This window comes from Carassius auratus, linkage group LG30F (genome assembly GCF_003368295.1).
Source record: "Carassius auratus strain Wakin linkage group LG30F, ASM336829v1, whole genome shotgun sequence".
In the NCBI taxonomy this organism is placed as follows: Eukaryota; Metazoa; Chordata; class Actinopteri; order Cypriniformes; family Cyprinidae; genus Carassius; species Carassius auratus.
In genome coordinates this window covers 767887-785335 of record NC_039294.1, presented here as the reverse complement: position 1 = coordinate 785335, position 17449 = coordinate 767887, and the positions used below count along the sequence as shown (strand labels likewise).

Sequence of the window (17449 nt, the reverse complement as noted above, 5' to 3'; positions counted from 1 at the left end):
ATATTAGGTTCACAAATGCTGTTTTTTTTATTACCATAATATTTATCTTTTATTATACAGTTTTATTCAAAATTTGTTAAAAAATATTTACACTTGTGCTACCAAGGCTGAATTTATTTGAACATGAATATAGTAGAAACAGTAATATTATCAGTGCTGTCAAAGGATTAATCGCATCCAAAATAAGTTTTTGTTTACAGTGTATATTTATTATGTATATATAAATACAAACACATGCATGTATACACTTAAGAAAAATATTTATATATTAAGTATATTTGTATATATCAAATATAATAATATACATGTAATTATTTTAAAAATACACAATGTGTTTATGTTTATATATGCATAAGTACACACATATATTATGTAAACAAAAACCTTTATTTTGTATGCAATGAATCAGTTGACAGCACTAAATATGAATTATTATAATTTCACAGAGCTCTTTTTATTTGAATTTATTTAAAAATATAATTTTTGAATTTTCAGCATCATTACTTCTCATGATAATTCAGAAATCATTCTAATATGCTAATTTGCCACTCAGGATACATTTCTTATCAATGTTAAAAACTACTGCTTCATATTTCTGTGGAAGCCTTGGCGTTTTTATCAAATATAAATCTTTTGTAAAATTATAAATGTCTTAGGTATGTCAGACGTGATGTCATTTCCAATCCATGTAATGCATCCTTGCTGAATAAATGGACTAATAAAATGCATATAAGAAAGCAGTTTAAGTATTACTCTTTGCCAGTTCATGATACCTAATGCATTTATACTGATGTTAACACATAGAACTCCATGGTAAAATGTTACTACTTCATATTGTTAACTATATATCCCCCCCCCCCCCCCCCCAAATAAATTATTTTACTTTACACTTAATTCCCGCACATACTCAGCATCTGAATGCACTCAGACGACATCGATGCACTCATGAGTTTTCCTCTTTAATTATATATCCCTTTGCTTTTTCCAGGGCTGAAAGTGCCCAAAACACACTGTACACAGTTTACAAGGGAAACCACAACAAAAAACAAAAGTCCTTTAAATTACACCATCTTTCACAAGTTCATCTTTTAGGAAAAATATAAATATTTTTTTTTTCATCTCTTTTCTGTCTCATGCCACTATGGTACAGATCCGTAGCCCAGGCGAAAGCCATGGCACTCTCTCTTCAGCCAATCAGATCACAGTCAGTTGATGGCAGTAGCAGCAGCGCTGAGACACATATTAACAAAAAGTCTTGCAGTTAATAAATAAGTAACTGGGTTTGTGTCGATTCAGCATGCAATCTACTCATGGATTCGGTCAAACAAGAAAGATGGATTCGATCAGTGCTTTGTGTGAACATCAGGAACACGTCGAGAACATCAATGCAAAAACTATGGCTTACTACAAGACTGCTACGATCGGAAGAAGATCTGAATACCAGTGTTTTAACATGTCAGACGCTTCAGTGCACGCTTGAGGAAACACACTGGGATTCAATGCATTTCAAAGGTGCAATGTGAAGGGAAACGCGAGCAATGTATAGACAACATGTCAAGATAATACTTGAACTCTTTCTAAACCAGTGCTCTGGCCGCTTATTGAAGAAATATTCCAAGTTTCACTATTAAGAGTGCAGGCGAATGTTGCCGATTACAAGAGAAAATCATGTTGACTAGAATAACAAAAAAAATATACATTTCACAAAAAAAAATGTAAAAGAAAAAGAAAAATGAAGCTTGTTTTTAGGAATATTATTTAGCATTGTGACATAACTGTCATGAAAATTAAGCACACTTTATTATTTTCAAATATATATTATTATCAGTATATTAAATTCTGCTGTCATGTGTTAGCATTAGAATTACATGAATTTGTAAGAAAAATGTGCTTAATTGTCATGAAAATGTCAGAATGCAAAAAAAAAAAAAAAAAAAAAGAGAAAATCTATTTTACATAAAGGAAATAAAGCCTGTTTTAGGACTTTTAATTAAGGAGATTTTGATCACCATATAATAATTGAAGAATTCGCAATGGAAATGTGCTTAAATTGTCATGAACATTTCAGAATGAAAAACACAAACTAAAAATAAAAAGTATGTACTTTGCATAAAAAAAATTCAGCTGTTTTTTTTAGGTACTAGTATTAAATTTTTTTGCCTAATGTTAAATATAAGCATATTTTGCTCACAAAATAGTCAAATAGTGTTGTAAATCCCATGTGATTTTCACACCTTAACAAATTATTTTTTATTTCACATATGATGTGATAAACGTAACTTTTTTTCCTCAACCCCCCACCCCCACCCCACCACATAATTTTTTACAGAAATGTGCTTAATCGTAATTAAAAAAAAACATGAAATGGTCCTAAATGGGCTTAATATGTGAATACATCCTCTAGACTGTTTATACAGTCAAAATGATTTTCTGTTTTAATCAACCTCACACAGATCTGGATCACATCTCACTCTAAAATCAGACTGCAAAAAATGCAATTCATTTTTCCATTAAAATATTTTACATTATGACAATTTTCATGACAATCAAACATATTTCTCAAAATTGGGCTTTACAGAAAAAGAAATCTCATTAAATCTGATCAGGACGTGATCTGGACAGCTTTGGTGAGTTTCACCCTTAAAACATCCAGACTGTCAGGTGTCAAACTAGCTCTGTGATCAAGTGTGTGTGTGTGTGTGTGTGTATCAGTGCTCGCATGCGCTTCACCTGCGTCTTTTGGAGAATTTCCTACAGAGACCGTACGCAGATGACAGATTTCCAATGAAAGATGTGTGACACTAAGGGTTCGCATATCGCAAACAACGTTTTCCCCCGAAACACTGCATTCTGATTGTCTGGAGGTCTTAAAAAATCTAAACACGTGTACAAAAGAAAAGAAACTAATAAATAGTACAAATGTGATCAATGTTTCACCCGCTCTTTCAGTTCTGGAAGTCCTGAATTCATTCAGTCAAATCATTCACACTGAATTCTTTGTAGTGTTTGCGTGATCTTTTGAAATATTGGGACGGGGTGGATATGTACAAACACCAGTGCAGTAAACTCTAAAGTAAAATCTCATCCGTGCATCTGGCGCTCTTAAAAGTGTAAACAGCGTTTCATTTAGATCGTTCTTTGTAAACACGTACGTCCGTATTGTTCGGACCATCTGAAGCGCTCTGGTTCACCTGTTTCACAGTCTGAAGATATCTTTTGGTAAACTGCTCCTCTTCAGAAACACGGTCTGAAGTCCAAGGGCTTGTTTCAGTATTCCTCGGTGTCTCTCTGTGCTGTATAGGAGGTGAGGTGAGGTGAGGGGATAGCGGAGCTGACGGAGGGATCAAGATTCCTCAGTGTCCCCAGGGACAGGTTGCGAAGGTTTATTCAGCACTGCTTCAGCTTCATCATACAACTGCAGACAGGAACAGTCAACGTCACAGACACAATAGTGCATAAAAGATCTTCATAGCTTACATTAGATCTTAGCTTTAAATACTGGAGGTCCCTAGTATGACAGAGTCTGTGAAAAGATGTAGAAGCTACACACTATAACTTTTCTGAGCAATATGAACTCCGAGTCCTTTCAGAAGAGAGGCCGTACCGGAATGAACTGCACATCCTGGAAGAGCTCTTGGATGAAGCGGCGTGAAGCCAGACGAAACATGCAGTTGGCCAGCAGGAAGGAGACCTCGGAGTACAGGCAGATGTCATCAAACGTGAACGGAAACTTCTCTTTTATCCTGCAGAGGGCAGTAGAGCATTACACAGAGCTAAAACAAGCACAGAACACACACTCGCACAGAATTTCTCATCTGTTTTCTCACGTGAGCAGTCCGGTTTCGTGTCCTTTGGTGCCGACTGAAGAGCTGAGGTTGATGACGAGTCGCAGAACCTCTTTCCTCAACAGAACTCTGCAGGCCGGGCCGTCCTCAGATATCGCCTTGCCACCTATATGATACATACACATACATGCTTGATTTTCATTGATACTGAACTAGCTCCTAACGTTTAAATCTGGACACCATTTGGATTTTGGTTATTACTTTACTTGTAAAGTTTACTTTTACTTTACATGCTAAACAAATATTTACTAAAAAGTTGATGTATTTAATAAGATATGGATCCCTTTTATACAATTTGTTAATAAGCAGATGAGTGAAATGACTCTGAGGTCCCTGACATAATAGTTTCACATTTTTACTGATTAACTTATTTAAAAAAAACAAAAAAAAAACAATACCATTCTGATAAATTTATGTTTATTATTATTATAATTATTACTATTACTTATTTAATTTATTTCAATTTAATTATATACGTTTGGGTGGAAAAGTTGCAAATGTTTTGTATTTTGTTTGGATAGTAGAAGAAAACGGAACTAAAAAAACTAAACATCTATCAGTTGTCTAGAGACAAAAACGTCAAAAGAACTCATATTTAATCTGACACTACTAAAAATATATTGTTTAAAAAAAAATTATACTCTAATTTATTTTGCTTCTCATCATCATCATTGTTGTTATTATTATTATTATTATTATATTTTACATTTAATTATTACATATGCTGTGGTTGAAAAGTTGTGTTGCTCCTTTGGACAGAACAACAAAAATAAATACAAATAGAATTGGAAAAAAATATATCAATATGATTAAAAATATATACTTATTCATTTAAATATTTAAGTTGTTTTATATATTTAATTTTGTATTTTTTTAATATACTATTTTGATAAATATAATTTTCGCTTAAGCTTAATTTTTATACATGTTAGGATGGGAAAGTTGTTCACTGTAAGTCACTTTGCGTCTGCTAAATGCATAAAAATGCATAATTGTTTGTATCAGCCCAGTTCAATACAAACAGGATGTTTGGTAAAAAAAAAAAAAAAAAAAGAAACACCTGAAAAGTTCACTCTATCCAGACACTATTGAAGTAATAGATTGAAAGTCTAGATTGAAAAGAACTTTGACACTATTGTAAATGTTCCATATATTGTACCGTACTGTATGTTCAATGATGTCCCAGTAAAACATAAACTTCCAGAAATTTTCAACACACTAAACAACTCCAGAATAAAAGGTTGTTACTCTCACCCAGGATGAGCTCTGAGCTGGGAGTGCTGCTGGTCGAACCCTGACTGACGGCCGCGTCGCTGCAGCCCGAGATCCCCGAGAACTTGGACTGGGTGACCACCTCCAGGTGATTGTGGGAAGGCTGGCTGTGCCACTGACAGAAACCATCAGACAGATCTGCCGGAGAGATATGAGGTATGGGTATGAGGAACAAAACAAACTAAATTACTCCTCTTTACCCAAATCTGGGCTTTGAACCTACAACGTTTCCAGTTACGACCAGATTCCTCATAATCAGTGATTCCTTTCTGAAAACAGCAGGTTTACAAAAACTGATTTATGAAGCTGAAATTCACCTGTGCGAGTGTGTGCGTTGTTCAGGTGGCTGTGTGTGTGTGAGCCGAGGATGCTGATGGCGCTGCAGTAGAGGCAGTTGTGCTCGGTGTGCTCCTGTAGGCCTGTACTCTCATCGGCTCCCAGCAGGTGCTGCTGCTCCAACCGGCTGCTGTTTAACAGCTCTGTGATACTCATCTGCGGCTTCAGTAGAGGACCACCACACGCGTCTAAGAAACCCACAAGAAACATGCAGATTTGTTTCATAGAATTATTCATTTACCTATCATTCTATACACAATCTGTTTGGGGTCTATAAGATTTTTAAATCATCTAAAGTGACAGTCAAGAGCTTTATAATGTAAAAAAAGATTTATATTTCAAATAAATGCTCTTTTGAACTTTTTATTCATCAAAGAATCTTGTTTCCCCAAAAAGTATACACTGATAATAATTAAATATGTTTCTTGAGCAGCAAATCATCATATTAGAATGATTTCTGAAGGATCATGTGACACTGAAGACCGGAGTAATGATGCTGAAAATATAGCACTGTATCACAGGAATAAATTACAGTTTAAAGTATGTTCAAATAGAAAAAACAACTCATTAAAATTGTAATAATATTTCATAATATTACTGTATCTTTGATCAAATCAATGAAGAGCAGAAGAGACTTCTTCAAAAAAATCTTACTAACCACAAACATTAGAAAGGTACTGAATTTTTTTCATTATTAAAATAGTTGTGTTATTATTCCTACTACTACTAATAATAATAACAAATACAGAAATAATTGTTGTTGCAGCAAGCAGTCATACCATCAGATTCTCCAAAAAGAAACTTGGATGATTTTTCTCCAGCAGGGGGGCTTGTTCTCTTCTGGAAATATGAAGATTCTTTAATCTAAAAATAAAGTGAAATCTTATATGTAAACAAACAATAATAAGAACATCAGAAAAATGAATGAACCCCATGCTTGCTTCTGCTAAATAAGTCACTCGATCAGAGTTATGCCAACAGTGAGATCAAAATTAAATTAAAAAAGTTAAAAATGTCTGCACCTTCAAATGAACCAACACAATAAAAATGTAATCAAATTCTTATGAGCCTCTATACACTCTACAGATGCATTACTAAAAGTTCACATGGTGAAGACACAACAAATGTACCTGAAACATGTGGTTGATGTCCAGGGGCAGCGCCAGGCCGATGTAGTCCTCACTGCAGCCGAAGGTGGCGCTAGAGACCATGGAGCGCAGGGAAGAGGAGCGCTGCAGGGTGAAGTGATTGATCGGACTCAACAAGTCCTCCTTATCCAGAGACGCAAAACTCAGAGCTTTTAAAAACCTGAGAGGAGAGCGAACACAAGCACACCCACTGCAAAACATTAGCTTTAATCCTACAAATCTTCTAGACTTTCATTTTTATTCGCACACAGACACAAACTACATCTACAAGGTTTGTGGGTTTCCTAAAGGACTGTTTCCAGAAGCATCTAGTCTTAGAGGTCTATTAGTATCTAGTAGGGATATGCCAGTGTTCTGTCGATTTGTCCTACCCTGTCAGATTTTGCTACCTCCAATTAAAACAGTGTGTAGTACACTTCAACAACGAAACATGCTACCTGTAAAGTTAGAGTTTATTAAAGTCTACACCTAACCCAACCCTAAACCTAACCTTACAGTAATGCAGATACATTAAATATCGTTGTTCAGCATGAGAAAAAGGATGCAATATTGATGTGCGCATGCGCAGTAAACCCTGGTAGGAAAATCTGACGGGTATGATAAATGTCAGGACACCGGTATCAAATTTTCCAGCTGCGATTAATTGCTCATGCTTTTATCACGGTATACAGTATTATCACGATATTGAAATTTAGTTTTAAAAAAGTGGTCATAATACAGTATAACAGGTTAACTAACTTTTTACTTAGAACAAAAATAACTGAACATTTAAATACAATAAAGCAATACAGAATAATATAAAGTTACAAGTTTTCCACAGATTAAAGTGCAAAAGACCTCATTATTTAACCATTAACATTCATAATCAAATAAATAGCCTTTTTAATCTTAATATTTTAGTATCTGGCGCTGTGATGAACACCTTCGAATACACAAATCTGAATGGCTATTTAAATGATTTTAATACATTTTAGAAAGTAGCGAAGCTGCTTTATTTATGGGGTTTCCAGAGTAAAGGCTGCATTTCCTGCAGTTTAGCGCCATCTGCTGTCAGAGACTGAATGTGCTTTCATTCAGCATTCAGCGTTCAGCATGTCCCCCATGTGCTTCTCATGCGCGCTTATTTACATCAGATGGCACACATGCGTCTTTCAAGCAGCAGTGTTGTGCATTTTGACCAGTTGATGGGAAAGTTATTCTTAAAATGCATTCCAAATTCTGAGTAATTTGTAATAATTATTGTAATACATATAACTACTGTAATATACCTGCACATACAATTGTCAATGTGTATATTGTTATTTTTATTCTTTTATTATGTGTTTTTTGTTCTGTTGCTGTCGTTCTGTTGTACTGCGGAAGCACGAAAACAAATTCCTTGTATGTGTAAACACACCAGCCAATAAAGCTCATTTTGATTCTGATTCACAGTATTTAGAAGTGCCCCCAATAACAATATTGAATATTGTGCATATTCGTTACATGATATATCGCATTACCGAATACCAGCACATGTCTAGTATCTAGCCAATCAGCCATCATCAAATGTGAGTGAAAGATGGGGAAACTATTCAGGGGAGAGTGACCGTGGATCTGTAGTCGCACGGGACGGGATGTTGCAAACTCTACGGCGGGTCCAAGCTAATTAGGGGATCCTACTCTCTCTACCCACCATGGCACATGAGTTCTGGGCACTCTGTGGTGGGAGGTAAACGGCCCAGAATACCTTTTCCTAGTATACCTGAGAACCAGCAAAAACACCCCAATCTTCAATTGTACTTTCATATATAGGTCAATAAAATAAAAACCCTTCAACCCAAACAAACAACTCAACAAACATAAAATAATGTATTTGAAATAAAATACATTACACAAAAAAAACAGCTATCTTATATAAATAATGATTAACCTCATTCAGTCTTTTTGGACCATTGCATTATTATGAAACATGTTTTTATTAAAATATATATTTTCCCCAAAATTCTTTTACATGAATTAAAAGGTTAGTTCAGCCAAAAATGAAAATTAAGCCAGAAATTACGCACCCGAAAGTCATCTTAGATGTATATAACTTTCTTCTTTCAAACAAATTTGGTTGGAGTTATTTAAAAAATGGTCTTTGATCTTTTAAGCTATTTGATGCAACTTAGCGGGTGTTGCACTTCATCGGTCCATGATAAGTTTAATAAAAAGCTCATCCATTAAAAAAAAAAACATATCTTACACCGCTCCAGAGAGTGAACAAAGGCCTCCTGTAGCAAATCAATGCATTTTTTTTTTGTTTTGATTATTACGTTTAAAATGTAATAATCACTTTAATCTAGCTTGTACTCACAGTTGTACACAGAAGCAGTTACGGAAGAGTGATGTATGAGGTCAGCGCTGCGCATGCACCGATGAGTCTCGTGAAAACCAACGTTTGTTAACCGGAGCAAAGGAAGTAAAGTTTCCTTCACCTGCGGGACCCAACGCAAATCTCGCAGGAGTGGGCGGTTTTACCGTTGCTGCGGGTGGGAATGGGCGGTCAGAACATTTCGCGGGAGACCCGCGGGGAACACTGGTGTGTCATAGAAATGAAGTCAACACAAGAAGTTGAGAAGAAAATTATAGCTGGAAATTATAGCTGTTTGCGGGTTTAAGAAAACAGTCTCCTCTTGGCTTATATCGAAATCATCTGACATCCTTCTTTACAAATACTCGTTTTGTACTTCTAATTAGTGACCGTTGTTTTGATCTCTCCACTGCGTTTCCCTGTGCATCACTTCTGAGCGGCGCAAGTGCAGTGCTGATCTCCATACATCATCCACACGGAGCTGCTTCCATTTTACAAACTGTGAGCGCAAGCTGGATTAAAGTGATTATTACATTTTGAATATGGATATTTTTCTTACAATAACGCTACAGGAGGCCTTTGTTCACCCTTCTAAGCTGTGTGAGCTTTTTATCAAGCTTCTCATGGACGGATGGAGTGCAACACCCTCTGAGTTGCATCAAACAGCTTGAAAGATCAAAGAATTTTTTTTAAATAACTTCAACTGAATTCGTCTGAAAGAAGAAAGTCATATACACCTAGGATGACTTCAGGGTGAGTAATTTATAGCTTAATTTTCATTATTGTCAGAACTAACCCCTTAAAGTGGAATGTTCATAATAAGACATAAAAGTAGAAGTAAATGCAGTGTACCTGCGTGGCGTGAGCCGGGAGTCGAGGCTGCGTGTTTTCATGGTGATGGTGTCTGTAAACAGCACGTCTTTAGCAGGAGACGCCAGCGCTTCGCTGTGTGACAGAGACGGGTGGATCCTCTGCTGCTGCAGGCGTTTCAGCGTGGCGTATCCCAGCGCGTCACGCTGGCTCGTGTAGATGTAGCTGCAGTCCACCAGGCTCTTGATGGTGGCCACGGAGGGCGACTTCAGCGACTGTGCCCTGCGCGGCAGCGTGTGCGCCGACCCGGGAACAACCAGCGAGGTCGAATTAGACTTGGACAACAGGATGTGATTGTGGTTGGAATGAGGACTGAGCGATTGTTGCATTTTCACAGTTTTGGCGCTGACCACAGTGTTGAGGCTGGCGCAGTCCGTGTCCATGGCGATGGAGGAGGCGGGCTCTCGGGAGGGGGAGGAGCTCATGGAGCTGATGCCACTGGTGGTCGTGTCTGTGTTAAAGCTATGACTGCGACTCTTAAACGTACCGCCGCCGGGCAGTACAGACGCACCGTCACAGGTCAAACGCTCCCTGCTGCTCCGCTCCCTCTGACTGTCACCTGGGGTCACAGCCTTGTGTTGACCTCTGCCTTCCGAATCCGAGCATCCCTCAGTGCCATACGGCTCTGTTAGTGCTTTAATACCCACAAACGAAGTCTCGAGGCTGACCGTTGGGCTGTGAGACATGCGACCGCCATTATAAAAGACTTCGCCCTGCCCCGAGTGGCCTGGAGAGAAGCTCGAGGGCTCTGTTATGGTCCGGTTGCGCCGCATGAGCCGGAGCTCCTCGAATGATTTTCCTGCGTTTGTTGTGCCTTTAGTGTCACTGGGGCTCCGTGCCTTCTTACTGGGGAGAGACAGGGAGTTCAGGAAGCGGGTTCGGAGATGTGAAGGGGTCAGGATGGTGAAAGGGCTTCTGTCCTTTGAGGATTTTGTGTGTATACTGAGAGAAGAGTCCTCGTACATGTCCAAACCCTCACGGTCATCGTCCATGAAATACAAACCTAAGGGAGACGTCAAATATTACAATGGATGTAAAATTAAAAACAACAGATTGCAATGATCACATAATCATACATATTTGTGTACATGTTTTTAACTAAAAAGGTGAAAATAAAATAAAACAAATATTACATGAAAAAATGAACTATATGAAATAAAATTTTTAGGTGGTTTAACTAACTAAAGCTGAAACAAGGAACAAAATAATAAATAAAAATAAAAAAGCATATAATAATTACTATATATATATATATATATATATATATATATATATATATATATATATATATATATATATATATATATATATATATATGTGCTGTTATTTTAGACATTTTGTTTTTTAGTTATTTTTGCTTTGAATAAAAGCATCTGCTAAATGTAAACATCCTTTAAACATGATCAATTTACTTTAAACAAGAAGTAAAAGCTAAAAAAAAATTTTAACAACTTAAAAAGAGTTTTTTTTTTTTATCTTACTCAATTGGCATATTTAGTGAATTTAGAGATGTGGTGCAATATAATAAAAAGACGACGATATAATCGCTCTAAACAATGATGCAACTACTATAACAGTAAATCCATCTAGTTTAAGGATATTTAGATATTTTACTTTCAAACAAGAAGAAAAACAGATGAGGAAATATTTTCAAGTTGATATGTTTAGCATGTGCATGGACTCACTGGGCTGACTTTCACTCTCACTGTTGTGGCGTGAGCTGGTGGACTCTGAGTTGAGGCTGAGTGTGCTGGGCACAGATGACAGTTCACTGGGCAGCGGAGCGTCCACTTCATCAGGGACGACAGGCCACTGCTGCCTGCGACTGTGCCGAACCGAGTCCCATCCCAAAGCCTTCAGCACATCACTTCCCTGCCGCGTGCGGCTGATCACACCCAGCACATACACACACGTACTGCACACACAGACCTGCTTGTTACTACTGGATATATGATGCAAGCTTATTTCAATCTGCACTACTGTCATTTTTGTGAGTGAGAGTAAAAAAAAAAAAAAGCAAGGAGTAGTGCTGCAAAATAAAAGCTTTTGTTCACATATTATGTGTGTGAGTACTGCGTGTACTTAGTATGTAAATATAAATATACATGCATTTGTAAATTTAATAAAAATCTGTATACAAAATATATTTTGGATGCGATTATATTGCAAATCATCCATTTGAGATGAGCCTATGTTTAAAAAAATTTTGGTTAAAAACTACAGTTCAAGAGTTTGAAGTTTGTGCAATGTTTGTTAAATGTTTCTGAAAGGTCTCCTATCCTCACCAAGGCTGCATTTAGTTTATTAAACATACAATAAGAACACATTAATGTTGTGAAATACTATAACTATTATATATTTTAAAATGTAATTTATTCCTGTGATACAAAGTTGAATTTTCAGCATCATTACTCTTCATTTTCACATGATCCTTCAGAAATCATTCTAATATGCTGATTTGCTGCTCAAGAAACATTTCTTAATATTATCAATGTTGAACAGTTGTGCCGATTAACATTTTTGTGGAAAATTATTCCCCTACATTATGTATGCATGTGTAATGTTCCCACAGATCCTGTCCGTGGGCATTAAAGTTTGTAAATAACCAGATACGTATCTGTATTAGACAATCTTACCCACGTATGGACAGAACCTCACAGTGCTGAGCCAGAGCAATAACATCTGGAATCACGTTCTCCTCCTGTAGGAGGTTCAGTCCCCAGTTTGAGCTGCCAATGTTGCCCTGAAATATTGAAAATGATTGTAAACTTGCATACAATGACACCAGAGATATTCAAGGATGCAAAAAAACCATCACTGACCAGAGCCCACAGCGCTGCCTTCAGCTGTTTAATGCCCTCCCATGTATCCAACACTGGAGAACGGACTGTGTAGCTAAGATCCGGGATAACACCCTAACAAACACACACAAATAACACATAAGTGCACAAAAACAACCAATGCTATAGAGGCATAGCAGGCAGTGCAGGTGTTACTGGGTACCTGAGCTTCCAGCAGCAGGCAGCCGGTTTTATCATGGACCAGCTGCCCATATAAATGCACAGGGAGAAACACATTTGGCCTCTGCAACCTACAAGATAAATGCTTTGATTAAAACAAGTATACATCATGTTTATAAGTAGCTTCATTTAGAAGCATTAGTGCTAAGACCTTTGGTTGCTGCGGCGGACGTAGTTGTCTCCGTCTACAGGTTTGCGGTATGTTGTGAGAGCTTCATTCAGCTGCTCCTCAATCATGTCCACATACTTCAGATTATACCCCTGCGAAAACACACACGGCTCAATACACCTGCATTCAAGAGGAACCAACACAGACACAGACGTAAAACCACAGACTGAGAGAGAGAGAGAGAGAGAGAGTGTCAATGGATTGATGCTTTCACCTTCTGCCATTTCTCCAGCTGTTTGCTGACATAGCCTCTTTCATTGAGATAAGAGAAGCCTTTTGGGATGGACAGGAACCTAGAGGAGAGCAGAGAGGCATTTATATTTATTCTTTTATTAGCCGACTTAGAGATGAGGAGTACAACTACTTATAAGCTCACATAAATATTATATATCTTTATATATGTCTGTTCAATAACTTAATTAAAACAAAATTTAGTTTGAAATAAAATCCACATGAACTATTATCAAAAATGACTTGAACGATTCATTCAGAACACTAATGAAAAGCAGATCATTGTAGCACCAATAAAACCTTTGCTTATTACATATATATATATTATTAATGCATGTTGCATTAAAAATTGAAAGTAAATATGAAAATATAAGACAATGTATAATTTTATCAAATGCCAAAGAAATTTGAGATTTTTTTTCTACTGGCATGCAGTATGAACAAGATACAATGACAATTCTATATAATTCTACATCACAATAACAGAATATACAGTATAATGAATGCATATAACAAAAGTTATTTTTTCTGGATATTTGACTTAAAATGTTTTAAATATCACACAGCTACATAGAAATACTTATTTTAGACTCTAAAAAGCAAAGTGGGGAATAATTCTTTGTGATGCAGTATAAAGTTTTAATGTTGGCCAGAAATATAAAAACTAGCTCAGGTATTCCCAAAACTTTTTTTTTTCAGCTGAACCTCTTTGACCTGAAACATTTATTTGCTTCTCTGATGTTGGTTAATAGTAAAAAAAAAATAATAATAATAAAAAAAACTTTTTTTATATCCACCTCATATTTTTACTTACTGATGAATTTTGATTGTTTCATTTAAAAAATATTTATTTTCATTTAACATTTTTATTATTTATTTAATTGTAAGCTTTTTGTCCACTCACAAACCCTATGCAGTTCTCTCACAATCTCTTTTTAAGCGATACATTAATGTAGTAAACCAAGACCTGTTTTACCTCAACAGCAGCAGAAGGCCCTTCTCTCCCAGGTGAGACAGAGCAGGTTTCATGTGGATCAGAGCGTGCAGGTTGGCCTATAATGATCAAACAGCAGAAATAAAGACATTAGAGTTCCTGTAAGAAACGCATTTAACTGATACAAACCAATCAGCATTGTGGGTGATGTTTGTTTTTTGAAAGTACATGAACTAATAATGATCTGCATTGCATCATGGACTTCCTGTAGCGCTGATGCGGATTACCTTCTCTTCACAGGCTTCGTCCAGGATGTCCAGCGCCTCCATGGAGATGGTTTTGTTGTGGTCATGCAGCTGTGTGACAAGCAGCTCCATCCCCCAGTTACTGAAGAACTCAACGTTAGCGCGCAGCAGCACACGCAGGTGTTTGGTGGCATACAGACGGCAGTTCTGAAACCAGACAAACAGAACAAATCGCTAAATATATTCTAATATACAGTCAGAACAACTTAAAAATGTTTTACAATAATCTAACTGGAAGGATATCACTGTTATCTAACATTTAACACATTTTTTTGTTTTAATAATAACCATTAATGAGATGAAGACTCATTGCAAAACATCTTAACACAAAACATGCATATTACAAGGTAAGTTGCATTGAATATGAAAAAGGAAATATAGGGTGAATTATTCTAAAATGCATCCAAGATCCCTTTAAATTTAAATACAGTTAAAATACATTTTATAAATCACAATAGTAATTTAAGTGATTGTTTAATTACCGAACATAAATGGAATGCAAATTACTGTAGCATTATCAAAACATATTTGCATATTTAGGGGTGTGACGGTTAGTATATAACCGTGAGACCGGCGGTTATAGTTGAACACCGTCATTAGAACTCTATAACCGCCAAAACCGTGTCATTAAAATATTTTTTACAAACATTTTTTATAAAAAAATTATTTTCATTTTTTAGATAGGATCATAAGATGTGCAATATATCGGGAGACATGGTTTTTACCACTTAATGAAGTTTTGTAAATCGTCAGACATGATATTTACCACTTCATAAAATTTTGCTTTGTAGAAAACCTTTCTTAAAAACGAATTTCGTTTTGTACAAATTTTATCTTAATTTTAATAAATGTTTCATCAACCAATTGCATGTATTTTAATAAATAAAAAGCAAATATAGCAGACAATGATAACCGTGACATGGAAGCACCAGCGCGCCGCGTTCACTTGCACTGCACTGTGAACTAGAGCGCATCTCGTAAAAGAAACTCAGAGTAGGCCTATGCCTCATACTCTAGCATTAAATATCTTTGCTGCATCCTTTCTAGAACAGACAATGGCTTTTTTTGCGGCTCGCATCAGCAAAGCATTGCATCGCCATAGACCGCAAAACAATCAGCGGATGGCGGGCGGGTGCGGCTTTGAAATTTGCTCAAAAAACGTTGGCGCGGATGATGAGTTTTGTGACAGATCTCCTTAATAAACGGAGGTCTGAAATCTCTGCCCCTTTACCGATCAGAGCGCGCGCTGACACGGAGTTAACCCGCTATCTCCAAGAACAACCAATTGAATCTACGGCAGATCCACTACCCGGTTATGTTATGAACCGTCACATTTGACTCACGTCATAACCGTCATCACCAATTCTGAAACCGGCACACCCCTATGCATATTACATGTGTATTATTTTGTTTGTATTTAAAAGGTTTTATATGTTGGAAATATAAAAATATATAGCAATTACCCATTTTCATTTGATTTTAGTTAAAGTTTTAGTTATTTCGTTAAGCAAATTCTATGCTGTTAACGTGATCTTACATCAGTGGCCGCTGTGAGGATCTTGGACAGAATAACTCGTGCGAGTCCGTCTCGGCTGTAGTCCAGAGTGGAGACCGTTAGTTTCAGCAGGTTATCCTGGTTTTTCACCGAGCACAAGTTCAACAGACTGCAGGAAACAAATCAAACCAAACTCAGTTAAACACTCTGCTACTGTGGTACCTCAGTATTAACACGCCTGGACAAAAGAGCCCTTTTTTGTATTTTTTATGCAGTTTATCAACCCTTTTCACATTCCCAAATTCATCACAGTAGGGTAAAATTCTAAAGGGGTAATACATATATAAATAAATGCATTAATAATTAAATAAGTAAATCTTTCCATGACTTCCTTCTTATAACTTTCCCCCAAAAAAGAGGAAAAAATATTAAGAGATTGATTACGCTGATCAGAAGACAGAAAGAACCGTCGTTGTTCTCTCAACCATTGCATTACAAACAGTCGTACAGCAGAGTTAACTACTCTTCTGTAATTTAATGCCAGGGTATTACATCAAAAAGTTAAAAATTAAAATAGCTTTACTAAAATGTACAACGTTAAAAGCTGTGGGAATCGTCAAAATGCGGATGGAATCGCAGAATCCAGTCATAAAAATGGATTTCACTGTAAACCACAGAGGATGTCAGTACACTTCAATCAAAATGCAATATACAAAGTGTGTGTGAATGTTAATTAAATATGAAGCCTGTATGTTCTGCATGTCTTTGTGAATGAATGGAACAGATGCAAGGTTTCGAAAAAAGTAATAAAAAAAAAACGGAATCCAGAAAACCTGATTAGGAATGTGTTGTTATCAGTTCTTTCTCATATACCCTATTTTCCGGACTATAAGTCAAACTTTTTTTCATAGTTTGGCTGGTCCTGCGACTTCTAATCAGGTGCGACTTATTTATCAAAATTAATTTGACATGAACCGAGAGAAATTAACCAAGAGAAAACATTACCGTCTCCAGCCGCCAGAGGGCGCTCTATGCCGCTCAGTGCTCCTGTAGTCTACCAATGAGCAGCATAGAGCGCCCTCTGGCAGCTGGAGACGGTAATGTTTTCTCTTGGTTCTAAATAAATGCGACTTATAGTCCAGTGCGACTTATATACGTTTTTTTATTCGTCGTGACATATTTTTGGACTGATGTCACTTATACTCAGGTGCGACTTATAGTCCGAAAAATACGGTAGCCAAAATAACAACGTTTCTATAAACAAGGTGTTCTCACCACTGGAAAACACCACATTTCTCCAGCATTTTGACTCCAGCCGGATGTGCAGACAGAGTCCCCAGAAACAGGAAGTAGTGCTGACTGAGGGTGCTGAGGAGGCCGTTGCTATGGAGACTACGATCAGATTTAAGCCCAGAAGAGGATGTGAGCCACTGGACGATATCCTTCACAAGCTCCTCTAAATACGCCTGACCGTCCTACAGAAATGGAAGAA

The 17449-nt window shown here is 36.8% G+C and overlaps 1 protein-coding gene across 2 annotated transcripts in view; it reads right to left on the bottom strand.

Moving 5' to 3' along the window:
* Positions 1–940: 940 nt before the first annotated feature.
* Positions 941–17449, bottom strand: part of LOC113067977 (rapamycin-insensitive companion of mTOR-like) — a 29952-nt gene continuing 13443 nt past the window's right edge. The window contains exons 21-38 of one of the 2 annotated variants that reach the window (XM_026240489.1): positions 17233–17432; positions 16000–16126; positions 14445–14609; positions 14200–14276; positions 13207–13285; positions 12975–13084; positions 12807–12894; positions 12626–12718; positions 12440–12546; positions 11489–11718; positions 9786–10806; positions 6584–6791; positions 6233–6317; positions 5435–5641; positions 5100–5255; positions 3828–3951; positions 3605–3743; positions 941–3415 (exon numbers count right to left, since the gene is read on the bottom strand). In XM_026240489.1, coding sequence (XP_026096274.1) covers positions 3344–3415; positions 3605–3743; positions 3828–3951; positions 5100–5255; positions 5435–5641; positions 6233–6317; positions 6584–6791; positions 9786–10806; positions 11489–11718; positions 12440–12546; positions 12626–12718; positions 12807–12894; positions 12975–13084; positions 13207–13285; positions 14200–14276; positions 14445–14609; positions 16000–16126; positions 17233–17432 — 3288 coding nt within the window. In that variant the 3' untranslated portion in view covers positions 941–3343. The remainder of the gene's footprint in view (positions 3416–3604; positions 3744–3827; positions 3952–5099; positions 5256–5434; positions 5642–6232; positions 6318–6583; positions 6792–9785; positions 10807–11488; positions 11719–12439; positions 12547–12625; positions 12719–12806; positions 12895–12974; positions 13085–13206; positions 13286–14199; positions 14277–14444; positions 14610–15999; positions 16127–17232; positions 17433–17449) is intronic. The other variant, XM_026240490.1, reaches the window with a different exon arrangement.